The sequence below is a fragment of the Melozone crissalis genome, unplaced genomic scaffold (assembly GCF_028551555.1).
Source record: "Melozone crissalis strain CALT ecotype California unplaced genomic scaffold, PUWL_Pcris_2 ptg000057l_1, whole genome shotgun sequence".
NCBI classification, from domain to species: domain Eukaryota; kingdom Metazoa; phylum Chordata; class Aves; order Passeriformes; family Passerellidae; genus Melozone; species Melozone crissalis.
This window is the reverse complement of record NW_026535835.1, coordinates 11333369-11345906: the sequence shown is the minus strand read 5'-3', so window position 1 is coordinate 11345906 and position 12538 is coordinate 11333369. Positions and strand designations below refer to the sequence as shown.

General features: G+C 49.8%; 1 protein-coding gene across 9 annotated transcripts in view; it reads left to right on the top strand.

The window, feature by feature from the left end:
• MSI2 (musashi RNA binding protein 2) overlaps positions 1–12538 on the top strand; it is a 203363-nt gene that overhangs the window by 65612 nt on the left and 125213 nt on the right. For all 9 annotated transcript variants that reach the window (XM_054287387.1, XM_054287386.1, XM_054287383.1 and 6 more), the window contains exon 6: positions 6638–6730. In XM_054287387.1, the coding sequence (XP_054143362.1) occupies positions 6638–6730 (93 nt within the window). The remainder of the gene's footprint in view (positions 1–6637; positions 6731–12538) is intronic.

Sequence of the window (12538 nt, the reverse complement as noted above, 5' to 3'; positions counted from 1 at the left end):
TCCCTGACCGGGGGATGTCAGCACGTCTGTCCTGCCCCTCACTGCGGCCCTGCACACCCTCCTGGGTTCGTGAGAGCAGGGACAGCCAGGGGCCTGCTCCTTCCATTGATCCTGGTGAACAAATCGGGGCTGGGGCTGTGCGTTGGGAAGGTGAGCAGCTGGTTCCCCACCCAGTCCATCCTGCTCCGCCCGTAGAGCTGTGCTGCAGATGGACCTTGGGCATGCCCTTGGAAACACTGTCCTCCAACAGGACACGAAACTGTGGCAGCCAGAGGTGTTGTGGTTGCATTTTGGCCGTGGCACAGGACATTTCCTTTGGGAAGGGGGTGTAACGTGGGTGAGGAGCTGGGAATGGTCGGGTAATCTGTGCTCCCACTGAGTGCTGCTGGCCCAGCTTCCAAAGGAGGTCCCTGGGCAGAATGCCATCTCCCCCTGTATCCCCTCCCTCCCTCTCTGCCTGCACAAGGTGAAGCTTTGCCAGTAGCCTGTAGATTGAGGACCGGAGCCTTAATTGCTTCCCACTGGGGCCTTTGTCCCTCATTACTTGGGCATTGCAGAAATCCCCCTCCCAGTCACGTTGGGCAGTGCTCTCCATTTGTGGCCCCGAGATGTATTAATTTAAAAATAATTATCTTCATTTAAGGTTATTAATGCAGTTTTTAAGCACTGCTGAACAGTAATCAGGTGGGCAGGTTGGATGAGTTGTCTGCACTCGGTGAATATTTAGAGTTACCTTCCTGCCATGCCATGCAGGAGGAGCTGGAGCAACCAGGGGGATTTAAATAGGTTTGCTCTGCTCCCTGCTCTTGGTGTGCTTCTGTAACCTGTAAAAGAGTTAACTGGAGCACAGGAGGTGGGAGCAGCCCTCGGGGATGTGATATAACTGGTTATAGCCAGGCTGTGGGGCCAGGAGCTATTCCTGGGCTCTGGAGAATTTTACTGCATCTTTTGATATGGAGCTTGCAGGCAGATTTTGCTCCAAGGACCTGCTGAGCTCTCACAGCTGGGGCCAATTTTCAGGCTTGGGTCTCCCATGCAGGGAGCTCTGCGTGGTGGTGCAGGTAAAGGTGTTCTGTGTGTATGGGACACCAAAGCTGCACAGCAAACCCTTCTTTTGGGAACTGTGGCCCAGGGCAGGCTGCCATCACCTGTGGGTGTGTGAGTGAGTGAGGGGCTGGGGGTTAACCCTGGCACTTTAACCCTGTAGCATCTGGGGAGATGGACCAGGAAGGGCTTTGCTTGGCCCCTGGCCAGGTTTGCTCGTGGAACTCCAAGGATGGTTTTGGCAATTGCTGCCAGTTCAATCTGTCTTGGAAAAATCAGTTTGTGTGTTCTGCCTCCTGCTGATGCCTCAGCACCAAAACCCTCCCAGCAGGAACAGCAGAACCCGAGGCAGCCAAAATCCAGGAACAGAGCAGGGACCGGGTCTGGTTTCTGAATGGGTTGAGAGAATCCAGCCCATGTGTATTTATTTTCCCAGAAATCAGGGGAGCTGATTTACCCCTGGGAATGTGTTTGGATTAAAGGGCTCTTTCATTCCCTGGTCCCTTCCACGGCCTGAGCAGCTCTCACAGGATGACAGAGCTTACACAGGGTCAGGCACAAGGTATTTGCTCCGTTTAAGTCCTGCAGAAATCCTATTTTGAGTCCTTGAGCGTGCTGTACGTGGCACCCAAAGCCAGCTGGGTGATTTGCTTTGGGGATTGCTCTCCCTGCTCCAGTGCAGGGATGGAGCCCAGAGCCCAGCTCAGCTCCTCCACTCTGTGCAGAGCACCTGGAGCAGGATGGTTCTGATATTCCCTGGGAGCACACACAGCCTGGCAGCTCTCACTGAACGCTGCCTTTCTCCTCCTGCCTTTGCATCACATTTCAGTTGGGTTTTTAATGGCTTTTTGGAGCTTCCTAGGGGGATCCCAGAGGCAAAAAACTAAAAAAAAAAAACCTGGAGTATTCTTATGGTGTGTGCTCTGCCAAAGGAGCCTGGCAGCTCTGTTAACAAGATCACTTCCCCTGTTACATGAATTATTGTTGGTTTTAATTAGAAGTAATGCTGTAGCTTGAATGTACAGCACAATGGGGTATAAAATGCAGTTCAGCTCAGATACCAAAGCTGTTTTTTCCAATTATAAACCTATTTAGAAGGTGGATACACTAGAAATGATGGGATGCCAAACTGCAGATGAGGTGAGCAGGCTGGGATACACGTGCACCCCTGCCCACGCTGTTGTAGGAGAGAGGAGAGTGCTCTGGAAAAGATATATATGCATAATTAGCTTAATCTGAAATTAATGCTAATTTCAGCAGTTTGTGATGCAGATTCACTATTAGTGCTCTAGTCCACTTCCACTACACTGAGAAGCTGAGGATGCAAAGCCTCAGAGTGATGAACTGCACGCTGGATTGGGCCAGAAGCAGGTTCAGCACAGGGTGTTCCTGAGCCCCGTGTGCTGGGTGTGTGGCTCTGTGTCCTGCTTTGGGACTTTACATGGATTTTCCTGCCAGCATGGCCTGCCAGTGGCACACTGGGGCTCCTGTCTGTGCCAGCTGGGTGTCAGCACTCCTTTCCTCCTTCCCACCCTCGCCATCCTGAGCCAGGAGCTCTGCACCAGAACTGGAGGCAGGGCACAGCTGAAAGGCTGTGTGAGGAATGGTTGGGAATGATGCTGAAAGCCATTGCCCTGAAGTTACATATTTAACTTCTTTGTTGAGTGTAGACAGGGCCTTGACTCATCCAGGAGGAATGGTGGATACTTATTGCTTGAGATTTTGAAATTCTGGGAATCCTGCAAAATATTTCATGAGCTTAAAATCTTCTTGGTTCATTTTTGCTAGTCAGGATAATAAGTGAGTTTTGGTGGGGAAGGAAGAATGATGAGCAGCGTTACAGTGTGAGTGTGAGGGATGTTCAGGGGCTTGGAGCTGGAGCCCCCAGCTCTGCAGAACCTCATTTCTTCATTTCATTGGCTAGGCTGGGTTTAGCTCACGTTTGTATTGATGCATTGAGTGGGACCAGACTTTCCTTCCCAGAGGCTGCATCTTCAGCCTGTTGTTCAGAGGAGATTTACCTGATACGCCCCAACCTGATGTAATTACAGCCACAGCCTTGCACCAAAAGGCACAAACTGAGCGGACTGGCCCGGCTGAAGCAGGGAAGGTTTCCTCCCTGCACCTCCTGAAGTGTTTGCTCAGTTTCAGAGCACAAAGGCGATTACATTTTTCAAAAGCCGAGCCAGTAAAGAGAATGTAACCTTGAATGCCTCCTGGCAGGAGGAGTCACATGTGTTTTGATTAACTCGGCCCCAGCACCGTACACAAACAGAGCAGTTCTGTGATGCTCACAGTGGAAGGGGCTCACCCCAGCTCAGGTCTGCCTCTCCCGAGTCCTTCTGCAGCGAGAGAGAGACACCTTCAGTGCACAGACCCTCCCAAGCTCTGGTGCACAGAGCCTGCAGCAGCCAGGCGGATGTGTTACCCTGCACGTGGAGTCCAGAGACACAGAGCCGCAAGTATTGTGCTTTCAGAGTGACCCAGACCTCTTGGGGCCCTTAATAAAACGTGGGCTTGTGATTGATTCGCACAAATCGCTTCCATTGCCCCAAGCCCCCTGCTGCAGCCAGGAGAGGGCAGGTGGGGCTGCTGGCACAGGGGGCAAAGCCGCCAGGGCTCTGTGCCACCATTGCTTTGGGGTGTCCCCATTGTGAGCAACCTCCAGAAGGAGATGGTGAGTTTACTCACAGGAGGAGGATCCTCAGTGACTGTCCCTGGAGGAATTCAGAGCGGCAGGGTGTGCCCAGGTGTGCCCATGTCCTACCTGCTGCCCATGTCCTACCTGCTCTATGTCCCTGGTGCCCGTGTCCCTGTGTCCATATCCCACCTGCCCATGTCCCCCCTGCCCATGTCCCACCTGGTCCCCCCTGCCCGTGTCCCACCTGCCCATGCTCCTTGCCTTGCCCAGGTGAGGCCGTGCTGCCTCGTGCCACAGGTGGCGGGCAGGCAGCAGACCCTGCTGTAGGGGCTCGTCAGGGTGTGCATTCTCTGTTCTGGTGCCGGGGGGAAGGTGGGAACAAAGCAATTGAGGAGTCTCTTCAGGGAAATGTGGATTGTAAAAGCAGACTTAATTTTGTGCCTCGCTTTGGTGCCACAGAGCTGATTTCTGAAACCATTTCCCAGCTCGCAACGCATCTCTAGGCATTAAAATGTTGTGAATTTGCTTGTCATTACCAATATTTTCTTTGACTGAAGCTATTGAAACAAAGTGGTCTTTTTTTTTTTTTCCCATAACCTTCAATCTTGCTTCTAAAAGCAGTAGCTCTCTTTTTCTTTCTTTCTTGGTCAAATATAAAAATGATGATAATTTCAAATACTGCTTTAGAATAATTGCTTTCCTCCCTCTTTTGTATGACAACAGAAGCTTGGCCTGATCTTAAATCAGATGCTGGCAGGCAGAGGGCTCTTGACAGCCCTGCAAAATCCTTTAGTTACAAGTCGGCTTTAGCCAATTCTTTATTTGTAAATGACAATTTTCTACAGAAAAATATATGCTTGGGCTTCAATTTTGGAGCCCTAGATTGCAGCCAGGAAAAAAATAATTGAATTTTTACACCTTTTTTTTTTTCCTCCTCTCTTTTTCTTCTTAACTTTAAAAAAAAAAATCCCGAACAGAAAAAGTGAGGCTGTGCAAGGTGTGATTGGAGCTGATTGAGGGGAGTGTCTGCCCTGGTTGATGTGCAGGCTGTGGGACAGGAGTGATGATGGATTTGTTCTGGGAAGGGTTTGGGGCTGCTCTGAGCTTTGTGTCCATGCCCCAGCCCTGTGGAGGCTTTGCCTGTGTGTGTGACAGGGTGACCTCGGTGGGGAGCAGGTCTGGGCTGAGCTGGGGAGCCCCTCAGTGGGGCTGGGGGCACACACAGGACCTGGAGGGGCTGATCTGCCCCAGGGATGGTGATTGCACAGGTTTTACTCTTTCCTAATGGACACTCCTCTGTGGGGTTAACAAGATATTTAATACTGTGCTTGTTTGATTTGTCGTATATTGGTGATTTGTTAATGATGTACAGATGTAAGCTTGTGTCGTAGAGGGAGGACCCTGGTTACTCATTCTAGTATTAATTCTCCTATTTGAATCTAGGTGAGCCTGTTAATGGGGAGGGAGTCATGAAGTTCTCATATTTTTGTAGTGTAGAGCTTTAACGCACTCTTTGTTGGTGGCTGCTTGAGGGCCCACAATGTAATTGGGAAATCAGTATTTATCTGCTTGTAGAGATTATATTCTTTTCTAAAGGAGCTGTACCCCCTTTAAATATCCCTTAATTCGCTTCGTTAGGGTTTGTAGGTTTTCCTTGAAGAAGTATTAAGAGTGAACTTAGATTCATTTCATGGGCAACCAGCTATCACCCAGCTGATTCACCCAGTTCCTGGTGGGGCTGGTGATTCCATGGGCACAGGGGTGGTGATTCCGTGGGCACAGGGGTGGTGATTCCGTGGGCACAGGGATGGTGATTCCGTGGGCACAGGGATGGTGATTCCGTGGGCACGGGGATGGTGATTCCGTGGGCACGGGGATGGTGATTCCGTGGGCACGGGGATGGTGATTCCGTGGGCACGGGGGTGGTGATTCCGTGGGCACAGGGATGGTGATTCCGTGGGCACAGGGGTGGTGATTCCGTGGGCACAGGGGTGGTGATTCCGTGGGCACAGGGATGGTGATTCTGTGGGCACAGGGATGGTGATTCCGTGGGCACAGGGATGGTGATTCCATGGGCACGGGGATGGTGATTCCGTGGGCACAGGGATGGTGATTCCGTGGGCACAGGGATGGTGATTCCGTGGGCACAGGGATGGTGATTCCGTGGGCACAGGGATGGTGATTCCGTGGGCACAGGGATGGTGATTCCATGGGCACAGGGATGGTGATTCTGTGGGCACAGGGATGGTGACTCCGTGGGCACAGGGATGGTGATTCTGTGGGCACAGGGATGGTGATTCCGTGGGCACAGGGGTGGTGATTCCGTGGGCACAGGGGTGGTGATTCCGTGGGCACAGGGATGGTGATTCTGTGGGCACAGGGATGGTGATTCCGTGGGCACAGGGATGGTGATTCCATGGGCACAGGCTGTGGTGGCTGGAGGATGCTGTATCAGCAGCTCTGGCTGTCTTTCATCATTTGATTACTTTAAAAGTAACTGTGCGAGTTCCTTTTAAACTGACCCGTGGAAACTTAATAACACAACACTTGGGTTTGATGTAATTGCCTCTCCCTGCCAAGGAGCGTTCAGCCTGTGTGTAGGGAAAGGAGGGGCAAAGGCACCTCTGCTCTGAGACAGTGGCTATGAAGATGCAGTGCTTGGGCTCCTTTTTCACTTTTATTTGCATTGAGAAGCACAATAAAAATCATTTATTAAAAAAAAATATCCGGGGGCTAGAGTTGTTATTGAGAGCCTTTACTCAGCCATCTCTCAAATAAAAACAAAACAAGACAGAGAAAGAAGTATCTAATCAAATCGAATTGAAATTGCTTTTGTAAAGAAGTATTCTCATTATCTGGGTTAGGGATGGGATCTGAAGAATATTTCTTTTTTCCACATATTGTTTGAAATAATCTGGTTAAACCGTATGCTTGTCTTGTAATTTCTTACAGATGGTCACAAGAACAAAGAAAATATTTGTAGGTGGATTATCGGCTAACACAGTAGTGGAGGACGTGAAGCAATACTTTGAACAGTTTGGCAAGGTAAGTTCTGCCCAAGTGAGCACTGCATAGTTGCTCTTTCTTCCCTTTCTGTTTGAAGTGTGTTTTGAAAAACAAAAGTGCATTGAGGACTGAGCTCAAAGGAGGGCCAAGTTTTTGCCTTTCCGTGTCATTTCTTGAAGCCTCTGGGATTCCTTTTCTGTTTGTTGCTTGTGTGTGTACAACATTGCCAGCACTGTTTACTTCCACTGAAGAAAAAAGCATCACTGGGAGGTGAATCTGTGTCTGTTCAGGAAGAATCTGACCCTTAGCTGAATGATTACACAGTTGTCTTCTCCATAAAATCAGCCTTCTGTTAGCCCCGATTCCAGTGGCAAAAAGGGCAGGGAGACGTATTGGAGAGCTCATTAATTTGTGAAAATGCCTGGAGGAACCGCGTGAAAAGCAAGAGCAATGTGGAAGTCACTAGAATATCCACTTAATTTCTAACTAGAAAATCCTTCTGCAAGGATGTGTAGAATGCCGGCATCATTGAAAAATTAAAAAAAAAAAATTAAAAAAAACCAAAAAAACAAAAACACAACAAAAGAACCCCTGACCAAAACCCCAAAACAAACAAGTTTGTGCAAAGAAGGAGATGTGAACCTTGCCAGAGTAGCCTTTGCTGTGATGTAACAGCTCCAGCCCCACTGTGCAGGCTGTGGCTGGTGCTTGGTGGCCCTGATTTCCATGGGGCTGCCTGGGTGCCCACGGCCTCTGGACAATTGCTCAGGAGTGCCATGGGTGAGGAGCTGCCTGCTCTGAGAGCACTTTGTGGCACCACCTTGTGCCTCGGGGCTCCTTGGGTTCCAGCTCCAGGGATTCCAGCCCAGCAGCTCCGTTCCTGCCCTTTGAGTGCAGCATTTGGTGCTTCAGATGCAGCATTGCCTGAGGACACAGCAGGGTATCCCAGAGCAGGGCAGCTCCCGTTCCTTGCAGTTAGTTTTCGTTTCCTTTATCTGCCCTGGAAAGCCTGAGCCAGGCAGGATTTCGTGGAGGGCTGAGGAGGCGAGTTTATAAATGGTTCCTGTGCTGGATTGATAGTTGTTTTGCAAACCAGTCATTTTATTTTCAATAATAATCTTCGATTCCGGCAGGATGTTTACAGCCTGCTGAGCCTTTTATTAAAGGATTACATGAGCTTTTGGATGTTTCTTCTGTAGTTACTTCTAATTGCAGAACTCCACTAACCTGTATTTTTCAAGTTAATAATAGTTTCAATATAAGTGCTTTGCATATTGTCTGGATGTTGTCTTAATATAGTCTTTTTAATTTCACCATCTGGTGGTTTCATGCTTGCAGTTTTACAGTCCCTGGGAATGCAGCAGCCAGGCTGTGGCTGGGGAGTGACTGGGGACTCGGGACACTTTGGTTCTGCCTTCATGCTCTGCCATTCTTGAGACAGCTTAGCAGAGGTTTTCCTTCCCAGAGGCAGCACTTTGGGAAAATCAAGTGGTTTTTTTCCTTCGAGTGTCTTAATTTTGCAGGCTGAAAAATTTAAGGAGGTGGAAATTGCCCAAGTTGGGGTGAAGGTAGGAGCCCATTGCCAGGTCAGGGCCGTCGCTGTGAGGCTGAGCCCCTGCAGGAGCCAGGCTGGCAGGGCTTGGTCCCCGTCACTGCAGCTGACCCGGGCCACAGTGCCTGCTCCAGCTTGTTCAGGGTGTGTGACCTGGGGCTGCTTGGCTGTGTGAGCGTGACCTGACCTTGCTGCAGGTGTGGGCTCTCCCCATGGTGCTGCTCCTTATCAGCTGGGACTGTTTGGTTTCGGGGTGTTTTGGGGTGATCATCCTCAGGCCCTGGGTGTCAGGATGTGGTCAGTGACCCTTAGAAACGGGGAGTTTGGTTCAGCTGAGTTAGAAGACTTGTTAACCTGCTGTGGGCAGTGGGATGGTGCATTCAGACACAGCACCCAGGGCTGGTGCTGCAGGACCCTGCAGGAGTCAATCCTTGTCCATTCCCCTTCCCTGCCCCTCCAGGGCTCCCTTTCTGGGATCCAGCCCTGTGGGGCAGGGCCTGTGCTCAGCACACAGCCTGGCTCTCCATCAGTGACCCTCATCCACTGGCCAGCCCTGCCTTTGCTCAGGGCTTCCTTAAAATAAAGCAAATTGCATTAGGCAATTAAAGTGTGAGGAGCCTCCCCTGTTTGATAAGAGCATCTCAGGTGATTTGCTCTTTGAAATGCTGAACTTATTTATCAGCCTGGAAAAAATTGCAGTTCCTGCAATCCTGTCTGTGCTTGCTGTGCAGAGCAGCTCTGGGGCCAGGGGAGGTGTTCTGGGGACTGGAGGCGGCTGCAGTTCCTGCAATCCTGTCTGTATTCACTATAGAGCAGCTCTGGGGCCAGGGGAGGTGTTCTGGGGGCTGGAGGCGGCTGCAGTTCCTGCAATCCTGTCTGTATTCACTATAGAGCAGCTCTGGGGCCAGGGGAGGTGTTCTGGGGGCTGGAGGCGGCTGCAGTTCCTGCAATCCTGTCTGTATTCACTATAGAGAGCAGCTCTGGGGCCAGGGGAGGTGGTTTGGGGGCTGGAGGCGGCTGCAGTTCCTGCAATCCTGTCTGTATTCACTATAGAGAGCAGCTCTGGGGCCAGGGGAGGTGTTCTGGGGGCTGGAGGTGGCTGCAGTTCCTGCAATCCTGTCTGTATTCACTATAGAGAGCAGCTCTGGGGCCAGGGGAGGTGTTCTGGGGGCTGGAGGTGGCTGCAGTTCCTGCAGTCAGGATCAATCCTGTCTGTATTCACTATAGAGAGCAGCTCTGGGGCCAGGCGAGGTGCTTTGGGGGCTGGAGGCGGCTGCAGTTCCTGCAATCCTGTCTGTATTCACTATAGAGCAGCTCTGGGGCCAGGGGAGGTGTTCTGGGGGCTGGAGGTGGCTCTCAGCACACAGGATGTGGGGACAGCAGCCACCACCAGCTCTGGGGCCAGGTGGGCTCGCTCGTGGAACTGGAGTTGGCAGGAAGGGGTAAAGTGTTGAATTTGAAACTGCAGCTTTTTGAAAAGCCAGTGCCAGAACCTTTGTCTCAAAGAAAAGGAAAAGCTGTAGTAAACCCACCTGTTAATAGTAATAATATAACTTAATTAGTAAACCCACCAGTGAAAGTGCCTGACGATACAGCACCAAAGTGTGTGGCAGTGATAACTCCTGAAATTCAGTTTATAAGATTTCTGATAGTGATTGTCCTGGCCCTGGGGGCTGCAGCAGTGCCCAGGTGTGCCCAGGTGCTGCTCCCTGCACAGAGCTCCTGCAGAGCAGCCCAGCCTGGCTTGTGCAATTCCACTTCACATGGCCAACTGTGTAATTAGTTTGGAAGACTTATGCCTAGTCATTGGTTTATCCTAATCGGCTTTGGCTTTTCCCAACAACAAAGTGAGCTTATTTTCCTAAGCTGAAACAACTCTGCTCCCTTTGTTCCTCTCTTTTATTGTCTCATTCCTTTCATTCTGTTTTACTGCCAAAGTTTTGTTTCATTAGGCCTACAAGTCATTTCCAATCCAGTGGGCTGCTACAATAAGGCCTTTATAACTCAGCTGCCCTGGTTCCCATGTCCCTTCTGGTCCAGAGCCAGGACTGGTGTTTGACATGGGATTTTAACCCTTTGGTTGCCCTTGGTGGGGCTGGGCCAGGCTCAGGGACCCCAGTGATTGCGTGCAGGCATTAATTGATGGGGTGATGGGCTCCAGGTACTGTTCAGGCCCGTCATGGGAGCAGAGCTCTGAGTGAAAACCTTCTTGCTGTGATGGGTCGTGGTGGGAGCAGTGCTGGCAATGGAAAGGCCACTGTGTCCTTCCAGCAGGGTGGGAACAGTGCTGCTGAAGGCATGTTCCACTTGTCCTGAGCTTTAGATCAGCCCATCTTGGACTGTTCTTGTAGAAAAATCACATTTTCTTGTGTAGGAGAGAGCACAAATTTAAATTTATCCTTTTTGGAACCAGATTGGTGGTGTTTGAAGGAGATGTGTGAAGTAGTTTTGTGGACAAACAATATTTTCCATATTTCTATTTCAGATGCTAGAGCAGCAGCCAGTGCTGGTGGTGGTGTCCCCAGATGTTTTACTTTCCATCTGAGAGCATTGGCTCTTCAATTTCCCTTTCACAGTAATCCTGAAGTGACTTTCAGGGAAGAGGCTCTGGCACTTGTTTTTTATTTTAAATTTCCAGATTAAATTGGACCAGACCAGCATGATTTTTGTGTTCTGCCCTGGCTTGCTATGAGGTCCCTCAGACCTATCATAGCCATGTTTCAGCTTCACTTGGAATATGTTGTTTCCTCGGGAATGGCTTTTAAGGTTTGGAAACTTTGAGACAAGACAGGATTTCTGAACTACCTCTGTGGATTTGAAATGTTTTGTACACTCACTTGTTATTTCCTGTGAGACACAGAACAGACCAGTGGAATAATAATAATAATAATAATAATATCTGAATTCTGAGATGGGTTTTTTTTTCTGTCGAGCTTTTGAAAATGTGTAGTTTTCTCATCTCTTCCTTCTGTAGCCTGACTTAGTGTCTAGTGTCAGTTAAGGGAGAAGAGGTGCCACTCTCGCCTGTCCTGCCCCAGGTGCTGCCTCACCAGGAGCTGAGGCTGTGAGCACCAAAACGTGAGAATGAGAATTTCCTCCTTTGGTTGTACCATGGACCCTGGTGCAAATAACAACCAGTTTAACCTTTGGAAAAACGACCTTGGTGGTGAAGTGCCTCTGCTTTCAGTGTCAGTGTGCCAGGAGGGAAGGAGGTGGGATCCACGCTGAGGATTTCAGCCTAATCTCGTGGTTTACATAAATCACTCCTGCTCTCCTCCCTGACAGCTGTGAAAATATAAATCAGGAAAAGAGGGGAGGAAACTCCTCCTTGTTTGGCCAGGCTGTCTGGGTGTGAATGAGTTAATGCACTGCCGTGGCATTAAGCACTCCAGTGGTTTACTTTTCCCTGAGACCTCGAGTATGGCCTCTGAAGATGTTTTTACAATGAAGTTGTTAGCATGAGAAAAGGTGGTTTTCTCACCACGGGTTCATTTTGGGGGGATTTGGAAGCCTGTGTGGAGCTGGGGCTGAGGCCAGAGTCAGGAGGCGCAAGGAATTGTGCTTGTGTGAAAGTGAAAGCTCAGTTAATTTGGCCTTGGCAGAGAGCTGGGATTGTATTGTCACCTCGGCTGGACATTGATATGTAGATTTAACGGTCAATAGGAGACATGGACGGGCTGTCCTTAAAGCATTTGCTTTGCAGAAAAGTCATCTTTCAGTGTGACACATTGCTAGCCTTTCACATTTTTCAGCACTGTATTTCCCAGTACTTGGGGATTGATTATGTTTTATGAAATGAAGGGATAAGTTTGGACTCTTATTTACATTGTGGTCTGTAATAGCCGGAGTTCCCTAAACATTTGTAATGTGCAGTAAAACAGAGAATGTGGTGGGGCTTTTGCCAACTGCTGCCCTCAGTGTTCCCTTCCAGGGTCACTCCAAACCCTGGGCCTGTTGTGGGACAGCCCAGAGCTCATCCTGTTCTTGTTTCTGACTTATCTGCAGCCACCTTGGCAGAAGCTGCTTAATTTGGATCCCTCATCTCCTTAAACCGGAGCCAGCAATGAACAAGCGCGTCATTGTTTGCAGCTTTGATAGCTTTGGAGCAAGGAAAAGCAGAGTTTGGGGGCTGTTGTGTGGCAGGAGCAGCACTGCCTCCTCCACGCCTCTGCCCCGTGCTCCTGCTTTAAAATTCCACATGTCCCTGTTTCCGTGTTGTGTCCGCGATGTGCCACAGAGTAATGAATGTTCCTTTAAATTTCAGCTTTAGCATGTGATGAGGATCTGGGATATAG